The 25,099-nt window shown below is 36.7% G+C and overlaps 1 protein-coding gene across 1 annotated transcript in view; it reads left to right on the forward strand.

Annotated features, from left to right (window-relative positions):
• Positions 1 to 24,562, forward strand: part of LOC145666498 (putative ATP-dependent RNA helicase DHX34) — a 127,982-nt gene extending 103,420 nt beyond the window's left edge. Inside the window, exons 15-20 of the mRNA XM_081733764.1 lie at positions 3,349 to 3,521; positions 11,199 to 11,309; positions 12,728 to 12,849; positions 14,968 to 15,238; positions 21,395 to 21,534; positions 24,392 to 24,562. Coding sequence (XP_081589890.1) covers positions 3,349 to 3,521; positions 11,199 to 11,309; positions 12,728 to 12,849; positions 14,968 to 15,238; positions 21,395 to 21,534; positions 24,392 to 24,534 — 960 coding nt within the window. The 3' untranslated portion in view covers positions 24,535 to 24,562. The remainder of the gene's footprint in view (positions 1 to 3,348; positions 3,522 to 11,198; positions 11,310 to 12,727; positions 12,850 to 14,967; positions 15,239 to 21,394; positions 21,535 to 24,391) is intronic.
• Positions 24,563 to 25,099: the final 537 nt, after the last annotated feature.

The raw sequence follows: 25,099 nt of genomic DNA on the forward strand, positions 1-25,099 counted from the left end.
AAAAAGTGGATTTTTAAAGACATCCTACAACCCAACTCTTTGTATTTCTGTATCATGTCCTGTACGATTTCTGTGTAACTCTCAGCTTTGTTATTGCCCAGAAAGTTGCGCACAACACACTTAAATGCTGTCCAGGCAGCTAGCTCAGCACTGTTTAACTTGCTGTCAAAGCTATCATCAAGCATTAATTTCCTAATTTGGGGACCAATAAACACTCCCGCTGAAATCTTAGCATCACTCAGGTTAGGGAACTTATCTCGCAAATACTTGAAACCTTCACCAGATGTGTCCATGGCTTTGACAAAGTTTTTCATAAGTCCTAACTTGATATGAAGTGGCGGTAGTAATATCTTATTAGGATCTACCAAAGGAGCGTATTTGACGTTGCATTCTCCAGGTACGTAATTCACTCTAGGTTCCCATTCCTTCACTTCATAATGTTTGTCATCAGCTCGGCTATCCCATAAACATAAAAAACATTGGTACTTCGTGTAACCGCACTGCAGTCCTAACTACCTTGAGATCACAACATATTTGCCAACAATGGTCCTTGTAATTTATAAGATTTAGCAAAGTTGACATGGTGTCATAGGATTCCTTAATCTTCACTGAGTGCGCAAGTGGTATAGAAGGTTTTTTATTTCCATTATGTAAAAGGACAGCTTTAAGGCTGATCTTTGACGCGTCGGTAAATAACCTCCATTCTTCTGGAACGTAAGGAATTCCTAGCTCCGCCATCAACCCATTTATATCCGTACATACGCACACATTACTTGCATTGAGAAATAGCTTGAAAATTGAACATGCCTTTTCCTGTACACTGATATGTTCGTTTCTGCATCCAATAAGTTCCACTGCTGGAGCCTTGATCCCAGAAGTTCCGCCTCTTGTTTTGTCAGGTGCAAATCACGGACTAGGTCATTAAGTTCACATTGCCGGATGAAATGTGGCTCGCGAACACAGTCAGGGATGAACGTTGGATCCTTGGATGTACATGTTGATGTCGATGGTTCATCAAGGTCATGATCATCATCAGAGTCTTTTGGCCATATCTCTTCCCAGTTGGTAGGGGGCTCGGGAAGTGGAAGTTCTTTTGCATTCTGTTACATTTGATAACAAATATTGATAACCATTTCATGAATAAAACGAAAAAACTTGGAGAATTGTATATATATGTATTAAGATATACATATACTGTACGTTTAAAAAAAATATACGTTGGAAGTACATTCTATTTTTATACACGTTTCTAATTTACAGAGAGCAATACAAGTGTATTGTTGACTATTGTAAATATTCATTTTTATGTCTGTGTTTGTAGTAATAAAGCAAATCGGTTTTACCCCAACTCAGGAGATCTGAAAGCATTACTACCAGGTGCAATAAACAGTGCACACAGTATACATACAAATATATTTATTTCTCTAGAAAGAACAAAGCGATTTTTACGAAACTTTTAGGGTTTATTAAATATAAATCAAGGTATACTTAGGTATAATTATGTTACTATATGTAAGGGGACAGGAGCTAGGGGAATAATATATCTGAAAAAGGGAAATTTTTGAGGGATTTTCCCGAAAATCCCTCTGTTACGGGAAAACTGTACGTGATGGAGAGAAACCGAGTGCATATTCGAATTCAGCGCAAAAAGTTCCTTTAAGATCAGGTGATTTTTCTCATGTAACAAACAAAAAGTTTAAATTTGTTAACTAGTGTAATCAAATATGATGATTCTTGCCATCATCAGATCAGACTTATGAGTAAATAGAAATACAAAATAATTTAATTGCATCATCATATTTGATGGACACTTATAAGCAAACATCCTGTAATTTGCAGTTTAAACCTGAACTTTTATACATTCCTGTTCTTAGACACTTCTTTAACTGTAAGAAATTACTTCAATACTTAGATTAATAACTATTTACGAGATTCCTAAATATATAGCATTGCGAGAGTTGATTGTTACAAAAGTTAGTGTGTTGTTTTCACAATATGCTTCTTATGGATTTTTAGTTTTGACCAGAAATCTGTTCGTAGAATTGTCGATCGCGTTAGTAGCGGCGTGTAAGTGATGCATCTATGGCACGTAAGGCAGAGGATTCTCACATTAGACTATATCTGCGTCGCACTGTCGCACTAGGAGTACCTTGATAGAAGGATCGTTAGGGCCGCTCTAACTTTTTAATAATGAAATCACAACTGCGATAAGTTGTATTTTATTCACTTTAATCGTAGTAAATTTTCCTATTTTAACCAAATTATTCAGACAGTATGTTAACTCCCTCAAGAATTTTAACAGTCATGGCACTTACTTTAGATTCTAATTCCTAAAACCCTTGCACAAGCTTTCGGCTTCCCCTGGAGCCTTGTTCATGGAGGATAAAAGTAGAAGTACAAAAACATCATGGAAAAAAATTTCACTGTGGAACCTGATAAGGAAAGTGAACTTACCTACCTTAGGCCTTAACAATAACGTATTCAATAGTGTTCATCGTAAACCAACGCAGGTACACGGTATGTATACTATAGGTTCACATAGTATTTACCAATGACCAAAACTAATATATGTAAATACTTTTCGTACATGTTGTAAGACATTCTTCATTAGAAGTAAAGGACGAGGTTATTTATTGAGTATGTGATTGAGTGGATATTCTGTATCCATTGTATTAAACTGACACAATCAGATTAATAAAATCTATGTTTAGACAGACTTGAAACCGAGTCTACTGATAAGAAATGGGTTGGACTATCTATATTCTCCAGATTAACAGTTGCACTGGATAAGATTTCTTTCATAGTACAATTTATGTACAACATTAATATCCCCTCCTCCTTCCAAGGAAAGGGAAATAAAAAACGAAAGAAAGAAAAACTTTGGACAAGAACATTATTCAATTTAAGACTTACTCTGATCCAATGAATAATCGGGAGTCTACGAGTTAAAATGCAGCTGGCTGGTATGGGCATGACGAAAAGAAATTTTAAGCTACATATTAGAGATATTTAAAAAAAAAAAAAAAAAAAAAAAAAAAAAGCTTCAAGCCTTTCGAAACTATTAAAAGAAACATAACATAATGTAACAAGCTCAACGAATTTTGTTTAGAATCAAAAGTGAAACAGGAAGATTTTTTTTTTTAATTGTTTATTTTTTGTTTAAAGAAAATTAATATAGATAAGGACTGGTTAAGTAAGAAATGGAAGACGATAATTGTAAAATACATTTAGTAGTGGCATAACAGCAATAAAAGCATTGGCATGAGTTGGCAACTTTCATGTCCACCATTTAATTCTAGCAATATGACTGGGATTCTTTGTAAAAATTTGCCTTTTGTTTTATTAAAGACATCTGAACAGCTGTATCATACAAAGGGAAAACCTTTCGTTCTTCTTCATCCGATGGGATTTTTCGCCAATCATCCACAAGTTTTGCAACTAGAAGAATCAGATATAGTTGTTCCTGAGGGATTTTCATCAAAACTTCCTGTGAGCTCAAAACATCAGGTGCTGTATTACCTGTAAGTATTACACAATTAATTCAAATAGCACAGAAGCTATCGTACATATTTATAGTATATTTATATTTATTTTGAATGTTTATTTACGCATATTTATTTTGAATGTTATTATTCATGTTTAATCTTTTGGTTGCTAATAAAGTGTATAACGTACTGTATACTCATAAGATCTTGTTTCTCTTTCATAACTAGCACTTTTCCGTTTGTTCAAGAAAACAGAGAAGCTACCAGTTTTAAATTTAAAAAAAAAAAAAAAATAGTACAGCAGCCAAGGCCGCCTGAACAGCATTACGGACCCCTGAACGTAACAATGTGGTAGAGCCCCTATGACTAGATTTTACACATAATTCTGCTCCTGAGGACCCCAGGCAAGTGACCATCGGCCCATGCGTTAAGGCAACCCTGGACCCTGACAGCAGCATGCCATTTCTAGTATATAATCATCGGTAATACAAAAGGCAGCATGTTTCATATATAATGTGTTTTTTTCTTCTGTCGCAGACTGAACTAGATAGAAAGGTATAGTCCTAAAGGAAGTTTTTAAATTTCATGTATTATGGACGAACCGTCAGTATAATGCTTTAAGATCCCTGCACTTTTGACAGGTAAAACTATACTATACAAACAGAACGGGAGAGAATGAGAACGAAAACGACAGAGTATGTAGTAGTGTCAGGTACATTTGCATGTCTCATAGGAAATATATTTGTAATAGTAATTATAACAATCATATGTAAACAAATATTTCAAAATTACTTACTCAATAATGTTTCTCGAACACTTCTTCCTCCAATACAGAAAGCCACTTCATCCTTATGGTGGTGAATTGCATCTCCCTGCCGTAGGCTGTTAAATACCTTTTCCACCACCGATAACACTGGCTATTAATAATTACACGGAGCTTCCACTGAAGGAGGCTTCTGTTCAGCATAGCCCGATCCAGTTTAGCCCAGTCATCCTACATATTTTCCAGAATCTTTTAAATCTTGTGGCTCGACTTTTTGTGATGTTCCGTTTTAATAGGTCAAAGGCACAACGATCCATGGGCGATTTAACAGGCATAGGTCTGAATGTAATAGCCTTAATACTTGTTTCCTGTTCCATACAAGTCATCAGACCACCGTTGTTTTGGCGATGTGACTCTTGGATTTGTCTTGGTGGAGTGGATTTTGGTGGTGGTCTTAGCATACAAAGCAGGAGCATGTTCGTGGTGCATAGAATCTAAGACGTGCTGTATATAGTAAGCAGCATTTATTTTCACATTAGATACTACTTTGCGTATATGAAGCTTTTCCTTGGTATAGAAACCCGCCAATATCATAATCCTTTTTGGGAAACTTTCCTTGTACATGCGAATCCACTGTGCTTGTTCCTTTCCATCGATAGGGCGGTAGTAAGTCGAACGTACTTGCTTTAACCTGGTCAAATAGACCCACCTCTCATGTAGAGTGATGACATAATGCTATTTATCACCCGCTAGGTAGTGGCCCCGCGTAGCGTAGTCGCTAATGCTCTCGCTTTCGGTGCAAGCAGTCCCGGAGTCGAAAAAGTGTAAAATGCTCTTTCAGGCCAGCCCCCTTGAATGAGGTTTTCCTGCGTTTTCCTCATTCACAGCAGGAAAATGCCGGGGTGGTCCTAATTTATAGGTCCCAGGTTACTTCCTTCCTTCCCTTTCCCCGGATAGTGTGCTCACCGAGGGACGTCATCCCACAAACATGACGGGCTAAGTGGCCATAGATGCCAAAAGCTCAGAAGTCTAAATCATAAATCTCCACCTACTAGATAGTGCTCATAAAATGTTTGCATGAACTGTCTTGCCTTTGATCTATTAAAACGGAGCGTCACAAAAGGTTGAACTACAACACTTGAAAGACTATGAAAAATATATAAGGAAGGGCAAGTGGGCTAAATTGCGTTGGCCGGGCTGAATAGACTCCTCCTTCAATAGAAGCACTGATGTGTAACTGTTCATCGCCAGGGCCGTCATATTGAATATGATGGGCGATGGAAAAGAGCTTTACAACCTAGGACAGACGGATGAAACTCACCACGATAAGGATAAAACTATATTCTATATTTCAAGTCTTACACTTGGATATTTATCCTCAGAGACACTCACAGTGGCTTAAGTCTTTACGATTTGCCATTCCAGCCCAAATTGCTCAAACATTCCTCGTAAGCTTCTGGTGTCCTCCAAAAACCATTCACCACCTATTTTACGATCGAATAGTTGGGTTCTAAGCATGGAAGCCAATGAAGTGTGATCGTCGTGACAGATTATAGTGATTTAGGGTAGATCGTGACTGCCACCAAGGAGATGATTTAATGTGATATTCTCAGACGAATCATGGTTCTATGTAACAAATGATTCTGGATATCACATGGTGTGGAGAGAACGGTGTGCACAATGTCATCCACAACACATCCGTACATGTGATAGGTATGGGAGTTCTGGAGTTACGATATGAGCCGGCATAATAAAAAATAGAACACCACTGCACACGTTCGACAAAGGATCCGTTACTGGGAAAAGGTATCCTGCCGAGGTCCTGAAAGAATATGTTTGCTTTTCCGTAGTTAGTCCTTTTAATAGAACTTGCGTCTTCAAAGAACTGCCCATGTTACAGAGACACTGGAGATCAACGGTACTTTTAAGATTCTAATCATTGAACATGCATGAGATGCTCTTGGAAGATGAGTTGCACAGAGAAATCCACTATCTTATCCCTTCAGGCTTTTAAGAAAGAATGTGATAACATATCCGAGACTTTCCTGGACATTCTCATCGGTAGCGTACCAAACAGGTGTTCAGAATGCTGTGGTGTCCGAGGTGGCCACACGCCTTACTGATGTGATCAGAACTCCCTGTGCTTATGGCAGCTTGCATTTCATGTCCTCTTTTCATATTGCTTTCTTTTTAGTTTAGAACATCCTGTTTGCATACCGGGGAATCCGAATCCTCTTAAAGTTGGACTAATATCTGTACTTATATATTGATAACTTGATGTACCCGGATCATGTTCCCAAAAGTTACGAGTCAATATGTGTGTATTTTGTATCAATTATCAAGCACCGTACCTTCTTCTATGTAGTTCTTACGAAATTTCCATCGTTCCGATTAAGTTCTCCTCTTAGGTCGGCAAGAGGTGGGTCGTGTTTCGTCAGACTTGTTTTGAACCCTACTGTAGGTTCACTTCTAATACTTAAAACGTGTATTAAACTCCACACAAACATTTTTGTAATTTAAATACTATTAAATAACATTTGTTGTTGTTAATTGTTAAACCTCCCAGATCAAATTTTGAGTTTGTCCGTAAAGATTCATAGTTTAGTGCGGGAGAAACACTGTTTAATTGCACGAGTGTTGTGTTAAAATGTGCGTGAACATCTCAGGATTGCGATAGTGAAATCCTCGTCTCTAATAGTTTTCGGAAACTGATTTAACTCTTACTTGATGTTTTTTCTACTCATAACATCGGTTCAAATACGTTACTTCCAACACTGATAGTGAATTAGTTAGATATCAATTTATAAATTTAAAATTTATTCATCAATTGTTGAACAGTTTCAAACATGAATGTTTGTTTACTTTACCAACCATTTGCTAAATATGTCGACCGGACACGGTGCAATGTCCACAAATGTGGATCACTCTGTGTCGCTAAACGATAGTGATGACCGGAACATTAACATTTTAAATACTGCTGGTGCATCTATATATCATGATTCAGTGTGTTCTCATTGCAACAAACAGTTACTTAATGCAAGAGGTCTAGCAATCCACAACAGTAAGTGCCATCGTACCAGTACTAAAGCCAAACCTAATCGTCCACTCTCACTTCCATTTCCTCGCCTTCTTCACATAGTTCTGTCTTGTGCAACTGCATTGATAGTCCCAACGAGATGTCGGTCGAAGCATGCAACACGCTCCTCGGAAAACTCAAATCCATTACTCCTATTCTACGTAGAGTACCTCGAGGAGCTAGACCGGCGTTGGCTGACTCCCTCTGTCAAGTTCTACAGAATATTGTATCTTCTAATAGCCTGCAATCGTGGAAGGAGCTCTTCTTCTTCCCATGCGTAACTCTTTGTCCACCAACAAGAACTAACAAAGTGTCTAATATCACTACATGGGTGAAACAAAGAATCACTAGTTGGACTAATTCTCGCTCGATGCCCTTCTTTATCGCCGCCAATGACCCTCCAAACCTCGCCAATCAACAGATCCAATCACCTTCAACACCAAGAGTATAGAGAACAAACTTTCCGATGGCAATGTCCATAGAGCAGTCAGACTCCTCATATCTGATAACACTTCGGCGCTTCCGAATGCTCAGTGCTAGATGCTTTTCGCAACAAACACCCTACATATAGTCACACCTTCACAACTCCTCCACTCATCGAAAACGCTCCAGCCGTCCCTAGTGTTCCTGTCAAGGAAGTCCAGAGAGCTCTTCGATCCTTTCCTTCTGGCTCCGCAGGAGGTATAGACAGTTTACGCCCTTACATCCTCAAGGATCTTCTACTATACCAAAACATTGACTCTAGAGACCGTCTGTTGAACACTATCAGTGATTTTCTTCAAATAATCCTCACTGGAAACGTACCTAAAGAAATCAGGCCAATATTTTTCGGAGCATCGCTTATAGCATTGAGGAAGAAATGTGGTGATATACGCCCCATCGCTGTCGGTAACGTTTGGAGACGATTATCAGCTAAAATAATATGTCAAAGAATTAGGGAACCGTTATCTACCTTTTTGTCACCACGTCAGTTGGGAGTGTGCATTCCACATGGCTCAGAGGTTGCAGCCCATGTAGCCCGACTATATTATTCTCATCCCCACAACCAAGAAAAAATTTTCTTCAAACTTGATTTCCGGAATGCATTCAACGAAATCAACAGAGACTCTATGCTTACAGCTGTAAAAACGCACTTCCCTTATATATACGCTTTCATCCATCAGTACTATTCACAGCCTAGTCACCTATTCTTTGGTGAAGACATCATCCTCTCTCAGCGAGGTGTTCAAGAAGGCGACCCCCTAGGATCTGCTTTATTTGCGTTGACACTTCAATCTATTGTCAGCAATATCAATACTGAGTTAAACATTTGGTATCTCAACGATGGAACTATAGCTGGAGACAAGGAAGATGTCCTGGAAGTTTTGACAAAGATTCATAATCAATATCGCGAGATTGGATTAAATCTCAATTTCAGCAAGTGCGAAGTCGGTTTCTTGGGAGTCTCAAACTAACAGGCTAACACCCTGCACACCCTTCTCAACGAAGTCGCACCTGGAATTCAACTTATATCACCTGACAGAGCCTCCCTTTTAGACAGAGCAGCACTAAACACTGACACTCGATGCATCATGTTACTGGACAAAATGTCCAAATTAGATTTCTTTTTCACTCACCTATCTAAGATTTCTGCACACTCAGCTGTCTATCACTTACGGGCCTCATTAGCAATACCAAGACTGTTATATTTCCTTCGTAGTTCTCCATCCTGGCGCGAGAAGATCTTCTGGAACAATACGATAATTCCACCTAACTTGGCCTAGAATCTCTTCTCAACTGCTCTCTCACGGATAGCTCATAGCTGGAGGCATCTCTCCCAGTGGATCACGGAGGTCTAGGTATTCGTCGAGCCCTTGATTTGGCCACTCCATCTTTCCTTTCTTCCATTCATAGCTCTATGTCATTGATCACTTCTCTTCTTCGCCAGGATATTCATCAAGATTCTGAAGCTGAGATTAATGATTGTATTTCCCAGTGGGCATCGTGCGGCGGACTTGCTCTACCTGATCTTGATAAGAGAAGTTTAGAATCTTCATGGGACGCTCCTCTTATAAACTCTAGATTTTCTTTTCTTCTTCAGTCCTCCACCAATCCTGAGGATAAGGCATGTCTTCTTATTACTTCATCCCCTAAAGCAGGTGCCTGGTTACAGGCTATTCCATTTCCATCCCTAGGGCTGCATCTTCCCGACGAAAGTTTTCGAATCGCTTGTGCGTTACGTTTGGGAGCAGATGTCTGCGAACAACACCGGTGCCTTGCTTGTGGAAGTTTAGTGGATAAGAAAGGTATGATGGCCTATCATGTCTTCACAGTGCTGGCAGATACTCTCGCCACTCCGATGTTAGTGACCACCTCATGAGAGCCCTCATCTCTTCTGGAACGCCTTCCGTGAGAGAGCCAATGGGTTGTAGTCGTTCTGACGGCAAGAGACCTGACGGAATGTCTTTGGTGCCATGGAAACGAGGGAAGGCTTTAATATGGGATTTCACTTGTGCCGATACTCTAGCCCCCTCTAATCTTCCTACTTCTACAAAAGCTGAGATGGTCTCAACTCACAGAGAATCTGAAAAGAGATGCAACCTCTTGGACAAATACCACTTCGTCACCATCGCCATCGAAACGTGTGGCTCCTGGGGTTATGAAGGACTAAACTTTATTAAAGAAGTTGGACGCCGAATAACTCTCAACACAGGCGACACTCGAGCTTCAGTCTCTTTTATACAAAGATTAAGTATGGCTGTCCAAAGAGGGAACGTAGCAGCGATGCTAGGAACGCTTCCACCGGGAAAAGCATTGGAAGAAATCTTCCTTCTGTAACCACCCTCCTCTCACCAAACTCACGCAATTTTTGCTAATTAATAATATATAAAATGAATTTTTGAAAAAAAAAATGTTATTATTAACAATATTAAAGTTTAGTTCAAATTAAAAAAAAATATATGTGAACAAATCAAGAACTCGTAAAATTTTCCAATACTGAATCAGAAATCCCTCTGCTACGAATCTTAAAACTGCATAAATCAAACAAGAAAAAAATTAGAATCAAGCAATAATAATACAAAATTATGTAATTGGTTACCGTGATAGAATATGTAAATTACCGTTTGTAATTGGAAAATACATAAAGTAAAAATTTGTCTCAGAGTTTAAAGATTACTATAACTTACAAAGAGTTGAAAAAGTGATTTGACTGGTTCGAGTCCCGGACCAGTCAAATAACTTTTTCACTCTGTAAATTATTGAACTCTCACCTACAGAGGATTTGGTGTAAAAATTAGTTTAAATCCTTTGTTTTCTCCTTTTATTAATATATAAAGATTACTGTTTGTAGTTGAATAATGCCTAAGATAAAAATTTGTCTTTTTTATTTCAATTTTATTCTATCATTCATCTGATCTTATAGACTTCATCCAAGTAACCAATAAAAGAATGAAGACCAGGAATAAGAAAGATTAATCTCATGCAATGAGAAAAATTATCAGGTAGTATAGTAAAATATACGTGAAGAATTCACAATATGAAGAAATTTCTTAGTGCAAGACATCTTATTATGGGGAACGACAAATGTTGACTTGTGCACATCCCCTATGTGGATGTAGTGTTTTTGTTTTTCTAAATCTGATTTTTGTAAACCGTATTTTATTTTATAGATATGAATTGTTCAGTGTGAAATGTACATTAACTCATAACTCAACGTGCGTAAAATGCATATTAACTGATTATTATATTTAATATTCATATTAATCTGCTTGAATTTGAATCAAAGGCCTTTGTTTTATGTCGAACACTTGAAATTTATTTTATAAGGTTCAGTATAGATTAAAGCGTCTTTTGTAATAATCTTCTAAGTTTTCTTTTTCTTTCTTTCTCGTAGATCCCTATTAGAAACTACCAAGCCATACTTAGTTAATACGTTACGGATGCCAGCTGCCCAAACGATACTTCTGTTGTCACAGTCAATTGATACAAATGCCACTTTTTCTAGGTAAGGGTCAGAAATGTCATAAAAGTTTTCAATAAATCTTAATCTGAATTATTACAAATTATGGCAATAAAGAAATTCACAATCTAGATAAGTAAAGTGAGCTGAACGTTCTACCAGAGTGATGTTTGAGGCTTCGATGAATCACGGTTTTCTAGACTCGAACTTCAATCTATTACTAATGTTTTGTAAATTCATTGTGTTTGTTAGCCCTTCTCATTAGCTTAGCAGCTAGCGTGTATGCCTTCAGTACTCGGGGTCCCGGGTTCGATTTCCGATACGAGAGCATCAGTGGTTCAGATTCCACTTTAAACTGTAAGTCTCGTCGTATGTAGCGGTATTACCAGCTGGGATGATCAAGCGGTCTAAGGCATTAGGGGGACGATCGCAAAACCCATTTATCCCGGGTCGAATCTCTCATAGGGTATGAGTGTTACGTGTTGTCCTTTGAACATTCATTTCTCATCATCATTTTTTTTTTTTCTTATCTTTTCCTTTAGCCTAAAGGACGGAAACGTTTGGATGTAAAACGCAAAAGTAAAATATACAAAAATAGAATTTAATGTCGTGAAAATGTAATTTGGAAGACTACCTGGAAATATTAGAATTACTGGCCCACTTCGATACCTACTATCTTTAGCTATTTATTTTAGAACAGCATCCATACATTATTTGTAGTATCTAGGCTCTTCTAATATTCATAATGAGGTACTCATGTAGAAATCTTAAGCTCGATCCAAGCGTTGCGGAATCCCTTCATGTGATAGTTACCTGAACTGGTTCGTTTTAGTGAGGTCACGATCGATTTCCATTTGTTTTTCATAGCAAATTACGAAATTACGTTCTATACCCCACTGTTCCGTCTTCATGCATTCTTGCATCTTCATACCTGTAAAACATAGTTATGAGATCAGGACTTGAATTTGCACTACGTCGTATGTAAACTTGCATCTTCATTCGGCTTTAGTTTCACCCTTCTACGAGTATACTGAAAGTGGGTTGGAGGACACTTTTAATAAACATCTCGCAAGTTTCTTCTCTTCCTGTACATGTTTTCGGTTAGTGTGTTCTAAGTGTTCTGTCAAGTTATATTATTCTCTTTATTTAAAAATGAAAAAAAAAATCTTTTTACAAAAGCATTAATAAAATGGATTTGAATTTATGCACAATATGGATTCTTAATATTCTTAGAGATTATATCGAAAATTACCAGGTGTTGGTCTTTCTAGATTTAAAGACTTTTTAAAGTAATTGTCGTCGTCCTCAATTTTAACACGTAAAATTCTAGAAACTTTAAGCTTTCAACAGTGACATTTTAGAGCATGATTTAAAGTAAAGTTTTTGTTCTTATTACTTTTTTATTACTATTATTTATTTATTTATTTATTAAGTAACATACGATATATTTATATATTTTGTAGGCTAGTGTGTGACTCGTGGCTTCAGTTAGAATTTCCATCTCCAGAATGTGGAGAAGCCTTGCTGTTAAAGGCTACAAAACTTCGATCTAAGTGGGAGGAGCTTCTTTCATTAAAGCTTCAAGGTATATTATATTATTATATAATGCAAGTAAATAAATATAAAGTAAGTTACAAGTATAGTATAGAAGTAGTAGTATATCAATTCCTGTCTGAAATAAATAAATAAAGTAAAATTTGTGTATATTCCTAATGATAGTGACATTACAAGTATCGTTCAATCATCAGCTGTTATTCTAGTAGATAACTTCAACTTTCATGAAATAAATTTTCAACACAATGTCCCGTTCCTACTTACAACTGCTTTATTTGCGAAAATGAATGTCTAAAGACACTTTCTGCATTGAACTTTCAATATTTCGCAAATAAAAGTTACCAAAATATTTCGCAAATGAAAGAATACCAGGATTTAATAACGCTGCTTCATAGTACTTAACAAGAAGCATTGAAATAAAATGTTCGAGTGATGCTCATTGTGAATTGCTATAATTGATTATTATCTCGAACACCAGTTTTCCATGCGTTTCTTGTACGCTTCGGTGGATGATAAGCGAAAAAAGTTTATTAGAAAGAAGTTAAAATGGGAAAGCAAAATGAATCCCTGTAAATATACCATTCGCTTATCATCTCACAAAGTGTATAGGAAAAGTGTATAGATGAAAACTAATGTCTAAGGTAGTAGGTAAATTGCGTAAATTTCCAGACAATTAATATTATTTATAGTTCCTATACTCGTATTTTCAGTAGTTAAATGTCAAAATGGGTTTTCTGCGTGCTTGCCATCTGGTGAACAACAGATTTATCGACACCTGAATTACGTGCAGATATGTTCTTCTACAGTGAAAAATATCTAAGTACTTCAATTGCAGTATACTTACTATGCTATGTTGCGAAGTATTGTTATTTGATACATAGCGTATCCATAAAAATACCTTCATACTTTAAAGTGGTATTACGTCGCTTTGCATAATCGTATTTAGATAAAATTGGTCACATTTGAAAGAAAAATTCAAATATTTTTGTGCATGTCAACAATGGACGGGATCAAATACAGAAAAAGTAAATTAACGCATGTTTACCTTCTCATTAGTCAATATGGGTTCATTGTCAGATATTTAGCAGGTAGTTAGTTTCTGCTGGAGGTCACTTGGGAAGCTTTTATGTTTCTGTACTTTTATGCCTTAATGTGCTAACGTAAATTTATTTCCTTTCGTTGTGTTGTGTTGTTATTAAAGAATAAGTTTTGAGGAGTTATGGCAACCCGACAAGAACGAAGTTTGTGTGTTTTAGAATATTACAACACGCAGAGTCCGGTTCAGGTTCAACGTGCTTTTAGGCAAAGGTTTCAACATTAGGCTCCTACACACGTCAAGTTTGAAGTAATACCGTGATTTTGTGGATCGTGGCTGCATATGTACCTGCCATCCATTCCATTTCATCAGATATGTTGAAGCATCTGTGGCGTATAAATGGGAATATCGTCTTGATGTCTGCATCGCCACTCGTGGGGCCCACATTTAATGTCTATGACGTATAGTAAAAAATATTTGAGTTTCTCTTCCAAATGTGACAAATTTCACTTAAATGCGATTATCCAAAGCGACGTAATACCCGCTTTAAAGTATGATAGTATTTTTTAAATAATATATTTATTTCTCTTAATTATTCTTTTTTAAATTTTATGTAAACTGTTCATTATTATCAATGTGCAACAACAATATACATGTTGCCATAACTATACTTTAGTGAAGTCATTGCTTTAAAACTAAATAAAATGAAAAAATAATAATAATTTTTCAAATGATTTTATGATGTGTGTGGAAAAAATTGTAAGCCAATATTTCAAGTAACTTTAACTTCTGAGAAATATTAAATATTAGATATGTATGAAAGGCTTATCATCCGTTAAAGTATACACTAAATTAGTAATACGTAAAAATTAGTGTTTGAGATAATAAGTAAACTATAGGAGTTTCCAAATGAGCGAGTATCATAGTAAGATTTCAGTATTGTAAAAAATATTTCAGAGTTTCAGTTACATTTAAAATTATATACGAGAATCACTGGCTCAATGGTGGAAACTAAACTCGTTCTGTAGTATTATATAATAAATATTCTTTTAGCTTTGAATTATGTTATGAACTCATAAACAAGATATTTTTCATAGTTATCTTCAATTACAGAAGTATCGTCATCTATCAGCGTTGAAAAGAAATCAAGTTACACTGCTAGTCAACTGGAACGAGAATTGTCGTTTGAATTACCTCAGTATATGCATACAGAAGTATGTTATACTTTGAAGAGACTTCTTGCAGCCGATTTGAAGCATCTTTATGTGGGACCAGGTGGCAACGAAATTGAAATGGAACATAATCCTTTCCATAAGGAGTGGAAATGCATCCCACATGCAATTAAGGGTGGTGTACAAGTCACTGAATATCTTACAATTAACTGGTGAGTACTTAACTGGCCTTGCTAAATTGTAAATTATTAACAGAGTGTTATTTTAAAGCTATTTTATAGTATTATGTAAAATTTTGCAAATGTTTCACCAGGAAGCGTGAAATGAAGGAGAAACAGTTTTCTCCTAAAATGCTTAAAGTTGGGCTGCGAAAATAAAAAAAGAGTTTAAAGAAATATTAATGTACACGGGTGTGGGCTTTCTACATTTATTTGAAAATAAGGTAAACTTTACGAGAATACAATAAAAGTTCTATCTGGGCTAATAGGGGTAAAGTTATAGGATCTACATTAGGAGCGTAACTATCGATTCCAATGTCATTAGATGGAAGTAAAACTGGTCACTTATCATATCCAATTTTAATTTATCTCCCGAAAGTGAAAACAGCTTTCTAATAATCCCAAAAATATCTGCTGAAGATCAGCGTACTTTGATCTTACATAGCTGACGAGAAATTGAAACTTCTTGTTCTTTTAATGTATTAGTGTCCGTAATGCAAAATTCGTTTTAAATTCGACATGAGATTGATCTTGGAACGTCTCAGAAAACTAGTATGACACTTATCCAGTGCGTGCGATCATACAGTTGCATCTATTCTGGTAATATTTTGTCTAGCATCTTGTATTTGCAAACTTCTCTTTCCATTATTTGTTTCAAATCATTATATGCTGCGGTCACAAAATCGGTAATGCTTTTATCGACTTTTGGATCAAAACGTCGATTCCTGATCTGAGCATCCCTGTCTGCTAACATGAAGTCATTTTCGAAATTAGCTAGCAAGGCATTTTTGAAATCAGAATAGTTACGCAAACTATTGCTAATTGCTTTAAACCAAACAGAACAAAGTGGTAACAAAATATGCGATATTATCTTAAGAAAATTGGCCTTACCTATGTCAATTAACTCGCACTCTTGCTCGATTTTTTCTAGAAACATGCTTGCATTGATGTCTTCTGATCTGCCACTGAATTTGGGATCCTCCTTTCTTCATTCTCTGTATTTTAAATTGTGTCCTCCCTGTCAGAACAGATTTCGGATGAATTGTTGTCTTCTTCGCAGTGTCTTGGTTTAGGCCTCCTATATTCATCACGCACAGCATTGAAGGCAGGATCAGGAGTACAGTTGACTGCACTGATCTTCTCTTTAATAATATGGATTTCTTCCTACAATCTTCGAATTTGATTGGCATGTTCGTTGACTTGGGTTTCAACTACGTCAGCAGTACTTTTCACCAATGCAAAGCTGTGAACAATGTGTTCCATCCTATTGTCAGTTACTTCCAATTTGGTATTTATCTGTTCTAATCTGGTGTCTAATTTGGAATCCATTTGTTCCAATCTGGTGTTCAATTTGGAATCAATGTTTTGTGTCACTTGTTCCAACCTGGTGTCTAATTTGGAATCCATTGTTCCAATCTAGTATCCATCTGTTGTGACATGGAATTCAATTGTTGTCCTAGCTGCTGTAAAAGTTTAACTACATCTGATGAAGTTCCACTTCCAGGAACATCAACTTCTTCAATTCCGGTATTCACATTCATTATGGGTCTTTTGTAAATTTTTCTTTTATTACGAAGCAAGAAATAATCCGTGATGATGGGAGATAGTTTACTTTTACTTCTAACTGATCTCCAAGGTCCATGGTTCCGGCACCATATAATATGTAACGCTACAAGGGTGGGCTGATAAGTTCTCGGCCCGACCCAGAGGACTTGAGCTGCAGGCATGAAAGTGTGAGGCTATTCAACATAGTCCTCGCAGCTTTTATCACCTCTTCATCACTGTGAAATTTCTGTCCTTTCAGCGCTGTTTTGAGTTTTGGAAACAGATAATAATCAGAAGGGGCAAGATCTGGCGAGTAAGGTGGGTGGTCAATGCACTGAAGCCCTAGTCCCTCAGAAAATCCATTGTTCTGCCAGTCTTGTAGACGGGAACATTGTCCTGCAAGAAAAAGACACCTCGTGTCAACTTTCCCCGGCGCTTTTCTATATTAGCGCCCTTTACCTTAGCCAGCAGACTGCAGTAATACTCTGCAGTTATGATTTGGCCCTTTGGAAGGTAGTCTGAGAGCAAAACACCATCCTTATCCCAGAATATTGAGGCAAGCACCTTCCCTGCGGACTTTTGTGCTTTGAATTTTTTGGGCCTTGGAGATTCTGAGTGGCGCCACTCGCATGACTGCTGTTTGGTTTCCGGATCAAAGTAATGCAACCACGTTTCATCCTGGGTAACAAGCCGATTCAAAAAATCGTCCTTGGAGTTCGCAAAATGCCGTAAAATCACCTGTGATGATCTCACACGTTCGCATTTCTGATCCGAATTCATTTTGCAGAAAGCTTGCGCATGTCCAACTGATCATGGATTATTGGCCCAACACGTTCTTTGGATACGTGCACTTCGTCAGCTATCTCCTGAAGCGAAATCCATCTGCTGCTCAAAATCAGGTCAAGAATCTGGTCCACTTTTTCCGGAGTTGACACTGACACTGGCCTGCCACACCTGTTACCATCTTCTGTTGAAAATTCACCACGCTTAAAGTTCGCACACCATTTCTTCACAGTGAAGTATGAAGGGAAGGGCACTGTCCACCCAATGTGTCTAGCATGCAACCATATATTTCCTTGGTCGACTTCTGTTGCAGGAAGAAGAACTTCATTATACCTCGCAACTCCTCTTTGGTGAATTTGACATCTGGCTCCGCCATGGTTCATTCAATTACCTTTAAAATAAAAACCGTTCATGGTAGAATCGTGAAATTTGGTACTTAAACATATAAAAGATCAACATTTCACATGACATCAATTACAACAGGGTAGTACATTCGAAAGGGGGTCGCGCCGAGAACTTATCAGCCGACCCTCATAATTCTGACGTGAACTATGTTACATATGCCCTGATTCTAAATGTTTATGCAATACACGAGATTATCTGGAATAATTCAACATATTAATGCACTTCATATATATATATATTATTATCCTTCAACGTATAACTTGTTCGACACCTTAAAATATTGTACATTCAGATTACACAAGATGGTTCCTCATTATATCTATATCTTCCAGTTACTATAGCAACGGCATTAAAACAGGTAAACAAATCGTCATAGCAACGATAACAAAATCTCAATATAATACAATTATTTCTTTATACAATTTCTTCTTCTTGATAGCTTATGCCTTTTTAAATAGCTCGTTTTGCCCGTAAATACAAATAATACTTAAAAGTACATAAGAATTATACATTATCGTTGTGGAATATAACATGAAAGCGAAGTATATGTGCGTCACAATTAATCAAATGAGGCATGTAGAAGATGATGATGTTACGTGAATATACCCAAGAAGAACAGTAACATGGTTTCCGTAGACCGAAAGATCTCTTGGATACGTTCGGTTGAGAACACATAACTAACTAACTGTATGGCCTATGGAACTTGGAGGTTCAATGTCGCGTTCACAAAAGCTGTCCATTGACTTCTGCCCTTAGCCAACTGGGTCCAGTTTTTATTTTGTATTTCTATTTCTGCGAGATCCATCTTAATATTGTCCTCCCATCTGCGTCTAATCTTCCTAATGGTCGTTTTCCGATTGGATTTCGAGTTAAAACTTTGAAAGCATTCCTACTTCATTCCATTCTGACAGCATCACCTGCCTATCTGAGCCTCGTAGACTTGACCCTAACAATGTTTGGTGAACGATAAATTACGCAGTTCCTCGTTATGAATTTTTCTCCATTCCCATTCTTCTTTTCTGAGAGTAAGCGACCATGTTTCGCAACCATACAGCACAACATGCATGATTATCATTTTATATATTTTGAGCTTCAAATTCCTCGACAGAATTCTCGACGACAAAAGATTTTGAACTGAATAATATGAATTTTCTGCTTTTAGTCGGCATTTAATTTCTTTGTGGGTATGGTTTTGGTCTGTTAACGTTGATCTAGATATTTGAAAGTATCTACTTTATCGAAAGTATTATTTGATGTTCTGATGCATCCATAATTTGCAGTATTACGATTCCAGCAAACTTCCATGTATTTAGTTTTCTCTGTATTTACTTCCAAATTCATGTACCTATAAGCGTTTAAATAAGACCTCTCCAGTTCTTTCTATTGTTCTCCTATCATCCTCTGTTATCATCAGCATACGCCATAAACTGGTGAATACCATTCAGTTTTAGGCCCTAATTGTTGTCTTTGATTTTCGTTATAGCGTACTCCAAACCAAAATTGAATAATAGTGGCAACAACGCATTTCCTTGTTTCAGACCATTCTTGACGTGGTTCTCGACGTGAAAGTTCGTGGACAAGAATTTTGCTACTCGGACTTTACTTTGAGATTCATTGAAACACATCTTAATTGATCTAACCAACATTTTCGATATTTCCAAATTCTGTAAGAATATTGTACAGTGTTTCTTTTCTAACCGAGTCGTAGACCTTTCTAAAATCAATAAATAATTGATGCACCATGGTATTGTATTCACACATAAAACATCCATTGTACAATACATAGTTACCTTCAGTGATTTAAATCTTTGGAGCCCCAAAGTTTCCCCTGGGGGGCTTGCAAATCAAGATGATGAAGCCATTATCTACAAAGTGACCTTCTTGGCTGCATTCATGGTCAACAAATCATTTAGTTGGCAGCTGCTTCATCAAGTAACTTAGTTTACCTTTTAGAAGCGCAAGCATATGGGGAAGTCGCTTAGCACCAGGTTTACGAAATTTGTGATTTAAGGTGAATATTCTAATATAGAAGGTTGTTCGGTTTATATTGGACCGAAGTAGAGATGCTACTGCTATATAGAGAATAATGCTAAAACAACGTATCTGCTATCGTGAATAGGAATGTGTTTGAAGTTATAAGTGGACGAGTATCCTCAAATGCCGTCTAAATTATACCATTATTGGGAAAAGTGTGTTATGGCCCCTTTCCATGCTCGTTTTTTCTACACACGCATAGTGAAAGATTGTCGGGGGAATGGATTTACACTCGGTGACTATGGCAAAAACTATTATAGCCCGTTACAGGAGCATCCACAGTGCTATAGAAGATAACCGTGCCAGGAAAATCTACCGATCCAGCGTGCGGTGGGACAGCGACTTAGTTTGTAATTTTCAACTATGAATACAGCTATGCGTGCACGGGTCTGGCTGAGGTGCGTCCGTATGACTCGTGTACACCATCTACTCCCGCATCACATTGCAGAACGAAGAACTAACTGCAGGCAACTGTATAAAAAGCACCTGCCGGGATCCAAATGACTGACAGTCGTCACAATGAATGAATTATGTATCAATTTCACTGTTGGTGGTCACCCTGAATGCTGACATACCGTGACAATGATGCCAAAGACCACCGCAACTTCGTTCTCTACTGTTGAGAAGTTTCCCGCGTGGTTTTATGGTTGCTACGGGATTGAGTTATGCGGGAAATTGCTGATACTCAGGGTTGATATACACGTGAAAGTGAATGCAAAATACCTCCAGAAATCCATTATGGTAACTTTCGTTCGGATCGACATCCCATAATTATACAATGGAGACGATACTAGGTGAGGATCCATATGAAAAGATTTCAAGTCATACCGCCAATACATCTCTGTGTTTTAATCAGGAATGAAATTGGAAGTAGAAATTATGTCATTCCATTTCAAGACATTCCTGTGAAGAGCCCTGATGCTAGTACAATGGATTTTTTGTGGCTTTGGACTGTTGAAAAGACGTGTCCATCATCGGCGTCCGCAACGCTCGCTGTTCTCTGCAAAGCTTGCAGGGAAGAGTAGGACCGAATCCTTTCCCGTGTCTCAGTACACACTACTGAGAGTTCAATAGAACACCATCGGTGGTATCGGCGAGATTTCTCCTAAAATAAGTACCCTTCAAAATCGGTCCGATACAATCCTTCTATAGGTGTACAAAAGATCTTTGCCAACAGAAACCACACTACTGTGCTTTTGTTCTCGCATACACACAGACAGCACAATCACCTTGTTCATTGTTACAGTAGTCAATCGACAGAGTTGAATGTGGCGCTTTAAATTACCCTTTCGATGTTATCACAATAATAATTTCTGAGTATAATTTCACTTGTAAGATATTTGCTGTTTGTTTATATATTTTACGATAATTGTATTTTTATAGCCTAGCAGCGGGGAAAGAAGTGCCGACCGAAGAGTTTGTTTTCGATCCTTGGCACTGTTCTAACTGTGATATCACCTTGTGTTTATCACCTATAGAACGATTACAGCATATGGAATTGTGCAGACCGCGACAGTCAGACGGTAAGTCGCATTGATATTACTGTATTTTATTCTCGATTTTTTCTTTTATTCTTTTCGTGTAGAAATAATATTAAAACCTCTTCCTTTAATATACAGTGTTTTTAAGCAGGGCGTATGCTTTCATTCGAAAGTGGATAGAATAGAGATATTAATTTGGAGTAAGAAGGAATAATAATATCGATTTAAATAATCAGTATGAATATTAATTATCAATATAGAAAATTTTCTTAAGCAGTTCAAACTCAGCCTTTGATATGACACAAATGAATTGCATTTAAAAAAAAAAAAAAAAAAAAAAAAACAATCTTGCGTTCATACTCTGTAGACTAAAAGAAATGGATGGTGAAAGAATTAGTTGAATCAAAAATGGGAAACCCTGAGAAAGCCCTTGGGTGTGGTAATATTCGTTACAAGCTTATGAAACTTGAGATCAGTCCTACTACCCTTCTACTGAGCCTTTGCCACTGAGCTGCTATATCACGTTTATTTCAATTACAGATTGTTATACATAAATCCTGTTTTTTAACATGAGTTAAAAATTTTACATACTTTGCTCTATGAATTAGTTTCTTTTTGTGTGTGTGCGTGTGTGTGCTAACTTTCGTACTACCAAGTATTGTTTATTTTTGTTATTTTCGTAATTCATATGTAATTAAACCAAATACTTCGCCTGCTATAACTATTCTAAACCTTGTTAAATCTCCAGATCAGCTGATTTGATCTTCAAAGTTCAGAAAATGAAATTACAGATATTCATGTTCATTTTTAAATTATATTAGTTAGTTAAATATAGCTAAGTGTAAATTATTATAATATTTAGTTTTTCTGCAATTTGAGAGGAATATATTGTATTGCCTTGTGTCTTGTGAAGTGTACAAGGTATTTCTAAACAACACTGAGGCTGAAAAGTGATTCCTGACACCGAGACAAGACAAAATATGCACTGTGTAGACGAACCTGGATATAGAAATGCTTCCTTCCAGCGCTATGACTAGCCGAAAATTTGACGCGAAAATGCAAAAGCATCCACAACTTGAGAACAAAATATCGGATCGAAGTCGAGTAAAAGGGATTATTCATTATTAGTACTTTTGATGCGCAGTTGGATGTGGTGCATGGGTAATCTGAAGAAGTCCTGGGGTATTTTAACTAAAGTTGAATGAGGAAAATCAGTAACCAAATAAATATTTAAACTAGTAAAAATTGTAGTATATTCACGTTAGAAAACTTGAAATTCGAAAGACAGAGAGAGAAACATGTTCGAGCAAACTACTTTGTTTCAGTATCAAATAAACTCTCGGAGGAAGAACTCCGATGAACCCATGTTTCGATGCGACTTATCATTTACGAAAAATATTTAAGTACATATGTTGTGTGGGAGTTTGCAACTTTAGTGATTATTAAGAATGTACTCTATTATACGAACAAGCCACTACTTTTTCTAATTTCTCTGATTTCACTTTTGTATATACACAATTTTTGTAGATAATTGGATACGAAATCCTTACTTTTCACAATTATCGACAAAAATTCAACGTATTCTTGCAAAGCGTAAAATATCTGCTTCCAGTATTCCGCCGAAAAGTTTAGAAAATCATCTCACCGGCTTTAAAAGTTATTTTGTTGATCCAGTAAATAGTTCAGGTATTTACCGGGTTCAGTGTGAATGTGATGCTTTATATATAGCTCAAACCAAACGTAATATTAATACTCGAATTAAAGTACATTAGACAATCGAAAAATCACAAGAAGAGGGTGTGTCAGGATTATCACTTCACCTAAAACAACATACAATATAAAACTGGTTAATGTGATAGGTTTAGGGGAAAAAGAAAAAAAAAGAGAGAGAGATAGAGAGAGAGATTGAAAAATCATTCTTTATTCATAAATATAAACCGACTTTAAATCTGGATTCTGACAACATTGATAAAACTGACTACTTACGTTTGATGTATATTCTGGATCTGGCAATAGTGGCGCAGCATATACACCGCGCTCCTTTCAACTCACCTCGTTCTTTCTTTCGTCCACTGTGCTCTGCTCGTTGTCTTAGTATGCATCTCTCACATTATATTTATTTGGTGGTATGTATTCCTTTGCCCTACCATATTTCTCTCATCCATTTTTATCTGTTACCTTATCACTGAAGACGGAACTAGCTTGTTGTTCCGATACGTTTGGAGAATATTTAGTGTTCCCACGGAGGACGTATTAATAAGTAACTTTTTTAAATGTGTATCTTTCCTTTTTTCGAATTCTAACAGTGTTCTAACTTGCTATTATTTTTACTCATTAAAATATTGTACTTGGTTGTTATTTATTTTCCTCATTTTGCTTTCGATAAATACGCCAAGAGTTCTCCAGTTTCTAAAGAGTTACTCTTGCGCCACTCCTACACCACATTCAATCGTGCATCAACGGAATCTATGACAAAAATATTAAACTTTCCATTTTACCCGATTTCAATCTTACATTTTGTTCTCAAGTTATGGTTGCTTGTGCACTTCAACAAATTTTTGATTGCTCACATCACCGAAAGAAATAATTTCCACACTCAGGTTGGTTTCTACTTTGTGCGTTATCTTAGTGTCAGGAATCACCTTCTTCAGCAAGTTTGGAGCCGACATTAATAATAAGTCCCGCCGTCAAGAATTATTAATATATATTTAGTGTTATGTTAGTACTGTGGAATATTTCCAAAGCTATATTGAACAAGATATATATATTTTATGTTACATTACAGTAATACTCTTCTGGATTTTGCATCTATAACTACTTAAGAATATTGCAGTCGTTTAGATACGTGAAAAGTGCGCAATCTCAACTCTAATAATGTTAATTTTGTTGTTGGTTGCAGAACCATCCACGAGTAAAAACGAAGACATACCATTGGAGAGGAAACCTAATTCTCAAGAATACAAGTGTTCAGAATGTAATAGGATTCTGTATTTGACGCCAACAGAAATACTTAGACATAAGAAACAACATACTGTCAAATGAATTTTAGAATAAATTATTTCGTTTGTAACCTCTGGTTTTATTTCCCTGAATATTAATATGAATATCGTCAACCTGTCTTACCTTCTCAAAGTTGACGAGAGTAACCTCTCACAATTCGATTTTGGGCTGCCTCACAATTTCTCCCTGCACTTGAGGGGTTGTCGAAAATCTCAGCCTTTACTTTGATATCAGGATCAAAGTATGGTGTGGTTTTGATTGAGATTTGGTTACCATTAAAACTTTTACTTACATCCAAATAAAATTCACACATAGTTTTCAATAAAATAAAAATTACCCATGGTAACAAAACTATGAGAAGCGGACTTAAGTTGATTTTTATTAAAATGGGGACCAAATAAACGCGAAAATTGTATTTCCCTTAGAAAAAATCAAACCCAGGCCTACGTTAAGACCTTCAAGTGATAAGTTGCGTCAAGGCAAATTAGCTTTGGAAAAGAGAGACAAAAATGTATCTACTTAACGCAATCCATCGAACTAGTCCGTAGAAAGATTTTCAAGCTTAGTGGTGAGTACGAATTAACACATACTTTACTTGGTTTGAATT

This window comes from Thermobia domestica, chromosome 12 (assembly GCF_964235325.1).
Source record: "Thermobia domestica chromosome 12, izTheDome1.hap1.1, whole genome shotgun sequence".
NCBI lineage: Eukaryota > Metazoa > Arthropoda > Insecta > Zygentoma > Lepismatidae > Thermobia > Thermobia domestica.